This window comes from Cherax quadricarinatus, chromosome 68 (genome assembly GCF_038502225.1).
Source record: "Cherax quadricarinatus isolate ZL_2023a chromosome 68, ASM3850222v1, whole genome shotgun sequence".
Classification (NCBI taxonomy): Eukaryota; Metazoa; Arthropoda; class Malacostraca; order Decapoda; family Parastacidae; genus Cherax; species Cherax quadricarinatus.
In genome coordinates, this window is record NC_091359.1 from 12,084,791 (window position 1) to 12,088,657 (window position 3,867).

At 39.5% G+C, this 3,867-nt stretch overlaps 1 protein-coding gene across 1 annotated transcript; it reads left to right on the top strand.

Annotated features, from left to right (window-relative positions):
- Positions 1 to 1,619: 1,619 nt before the first annotated feature.
- On the top strand, positions 1,620 to 2,771 carry LOC128697630 (uncharacterized). Its single transcript, XM_053789459.2, has 2 exons — positions 1,620 to 1,628; positions 2,034 to 2,771. Exons 1-2 carry the CDS (start codon positions 1,626 to 1,628, stop codon positions 2,595 to 2,597), a joined length of 567 nt encoding a protein of 188 aa, XP_053645434.2. The 5' UTR covers positions 1,620 to 1,625; the 3' UTR covers positions 2,598 to 2,771.
- Positions 2,772 to 3,867: the final 1,096 nt, after the last annotated feature.

Here is a 3,867-nt window from a genome sequence, read left to right on the forward strand (position 1 = left end):
TTCGGAGAGTCTATGCATCACTTATTCCCGCTCTAATGCCTCTTTTTTCACCATTATCTTCTGCCTATTATTCTCGAGGTATTCCTCTATCGGTCTTCAACACTGAACCCGATGTTCCTGCCTGCTCTTCTAGTATACATACCAGGCTCCTGTGTAGTACTGTATCAATTATTTTATTTACAGTCCTGGAAGTTAAGGTCTACTCATTCAGTTCTCCCTAGAGTTTTGTTTTCTCTCACCAGTTCTATTTCGTGAAATAAAACTAGAGTGTCTCCAGATTAACCATTTATTTATAGGTTCTCAATTGTTCTCTTGCTTATCTTTTCTATATCCTTGACCATTTTGCTAGTCTGTGACACTGGTCAAGAGTTTAGAGCTTCCTGTATTTTTCCCTTCGTGTCCTCTAGCTTTCTGGTAACTGCTCAGTTTCTATTGACTTTCAACAATATTCAAGGTGATAGTTTCTTTGATCCACTGTTGTCATTGCATTACCACTTTCAGTGTCACTGTAATTTTCTTTGTCCTTTTCTACTCTCCCCTTGAATTATTTTTGATGAGATTCAAGTAAGTTACGTAGGTTTGACATTCATAATGAATTGTGGTTATATATTTTCAAAGGAAAGCAACGGGTCGTGGTTATTTCAGCTCACAAATTTGCTTTTGTATGAGTTATGTCTTGAACGCTACCTCGATTTTTTTTAGGCTTTGGTGACAGTCATTAATGATTTCTGGCTTTTACAGCCATACTGTTAAAACTATATTTAAAGTTTGGCTCTACCACTTTCATTTCATGGTAATTCCATTTTCCTACTAACTTAAGACTGAAAAAAGTATGTACTTTATGTCCTCGTGACTCTTACATGTGTTATAGTTTCCATCTGTCCTCTGTTTACTTATCGAAGTATTTTAATTCGCCCATTTAATTCTCCTAAGAATCTTATATGTCATTGTCAAGTTTTCAATACCTCTTCTCACTTCCAGAGGCTTCAGATTTAGTTCCTAACTCTTAATACACTTAAACATAGACTAGTCTAGGTGCAGACCACTGGGTCTTTGCAAATGTCTAGGTGAGCTTGATCAGGGTGGGATAAGAGTGGCTAATTCGATATTGCTCCGAGTTTTAAGATAAGCATGAGCTTTCTGAAGGCTATTCTAAGGTTTGTTAGCTTCACATAGGCGGCAAAAGTCATGAGGTTAATGTGCTCCTCGGACGATGTATTGGTCGTGATGCTCACTCCCAGATCTTTCCTTCATCGATGTTTGTATTATTTTTATTATTTTTACATTCATAGAGAGTTCTAAACTCATATGGCGCCTGAAAAGTTTAAGGTTGTAAATTTTGTTTCAATTAAAGTAGGTGTAGCCCAAGTTACTTGCATCAAGAGCTCTTCTCCGACACCAGTCATCAATGTTCGTAGTTTCTTTTCTTTAAAACTGTGTGTGCATATATTTTACGCTACTTACACCGGCATTTCAAACTCTCTGAACGACGAGCAATCCAGAGCAATCACGTCCCTGAAGGCATTGGCCGTCACCCCTGGTGAGATGGTCTTGCAAGGCCGTCCTTTGAGGGTATATAAGACGTCAGATTTCCCACACTCCATAGTGTTTCTCTCAACTTCACAATGGTAAGCAACACTTGCTCCTGTACTAGCATCAGTTTGTTTTTCAATCTTGTGTATGAGAAAGTTTAAATGGAAGTTTATGTGTAACGAAGAAAAGAAAGCAACTTAATGATAAACAAACAGAATGTGAGAGGGAAAAGACATGGGGGGGGGGGGAGAGACACACACAGGCACTATATATATTGCAGGTAAAGGATTACAAACCAAACACTCTTATTTAAAGTGTTAGATCCCATAAAGTATATATATTTAACCTGAAATGCAAGGCCTATAAAATCGCAAAACCTAAAGTGGTTAAGGATCGTATCAGTTTTACCTTAAAAAGTATTCAGAGAATGTCGTAGGTTCCCTATAAATTGAATGCAAGATAAGATTTTTTACAAATATATATTTTCTTGTACTTCGCAGAAATTTTTCATCGTTCTCGCCACGACTTTGGTAGTTTCCCAGTGTCGTGCTGAGCTGGGATATGGATCACGAGGATCCGCTGGAAGCGGAGGCCTAGGATCCCATGGAGGCGGAGGCCTAGGATCCCATGGAGGCGGAGGCCTAGGATCCCATGGAGGCGGAGGCCTAGGATCCCATGAAGGCGGATTTGGTGGCTCTGGGGCTCTTCAAGGAGGCTATGCAGCACCCAGTGCGGGCTACGGAGGCTCCGGTACTGCCACAGGCTACAGCAACTTCAACTTAGGCGCTCCATCGGGAGGCTACAGGGGTGGGGCAGGTGGACTGGGTGGTGGTCGCGGCGCCGGTGGACTGGGAGGCGGTTTCGGCGCCGGTGGAGGTGGCTATAGCGGTGCTAGTTCTCTGGGCGGTGGTCACGGCGCCGGAGGACTGGGAGGCAGTTTCGCCGCTGGGGTAGGTGGTTATAGCGGTGCTGGTTCACTGGGTGGAATTGGTTCTGGCGGTCCGGGAGGTTTTCAAGCCGGTGGTGGGGTTGGAGGCATTGGTGGAGGTGGATATGGTCGCTAAGTGTTGCAGGGAACCAATTCTCTGCAGTATTAGGAATATTTATGACGGACAAGCTTCGTATAAATAATCTTATGCTCATCAGTAACTTATTTTGCAAGATTTTTGTTATAATATTTATTTTTATGCATCTAAAGTATTGTTAAGAACTGTAGATATGTTCATCAGTAATATATATTCAAGATATTTATCAGTATATATATATATATATATATATATATATATATATATATATATATATATATATATATATATATATATATATATATATATATATATTTGTATGCTCTTAATATATTTTAAATACTGCAAAATAAACTATTCAACAAAACAATACTGTTCTTATTGTTTTTTTTTTCATATATTACAGAGACTCTTTTACATTTTTTTTTCTGCATGTTTTGACACTGGTGAAATGTGGCGATGAAACAGCTGACAGTCTCGTTAATGATGTATACACAAAGCGCACTTAAGAGACTGAAACAGGACGATGCTTCGGTCCGACTTGGACCATTAACAAGTCTGAAGCGACGGGATTGTAACCTTTTTTTCTCTTCATTAAGGATGTGTTCCATTTAGTAATGATTTGTTCGTCTCAGCTCCTCAGTAACTTTTCAACAATACTTCTTGCGAAACAAAACCATTCAAAAATGAAAAAAAAAAGTGTGTGTAACCTATAACAACATTAGACTTAAAAAAAAAGATGGAGAAATTCAGTTAAGTTATAAAAGAGCAAATATAATAAAAAAGGAAAAATTACAAGTTGAAATATTCCGTAATTGTACGAAACCACAGCCATTCATGTCAGTGCTTAAGTGGTAATCCATCACCATCAAACGGTGCCAGGAGCGATGCCTTTCCCTGGAGCATACTTGGTGTGTAATATATCAACTGCCTTCGTGTATTAAATATGTAAATATAATCTCATTTTAAATAAAACACAAAGTTGTGTAAAGATTTTTCAGACAGACAAACTCCCGTTGTACTACCTGGAATATATACGTATATACTTCCATTACGCACCTTGAAGCTGATCTGTTATTTATGATAGTTACATTATGGGGAACTGATCTTGCTGTTTCTTTCTTATACTTCACCACACAAGATGGTTTTTTTTTTTTTTTATTCGCCGGTATTCTCCCGGCCCGGGTCTTTTCCAAGTAGTGGTGACCCGGCCTTGGCTCCCTATCTGGGGAGTGTCTCGAGACTTAAGTCTCCCATGGGAGGAGGTACAGTACCTCCTCATCGTTGGGACCAAGTGTCCCCAGGCCTA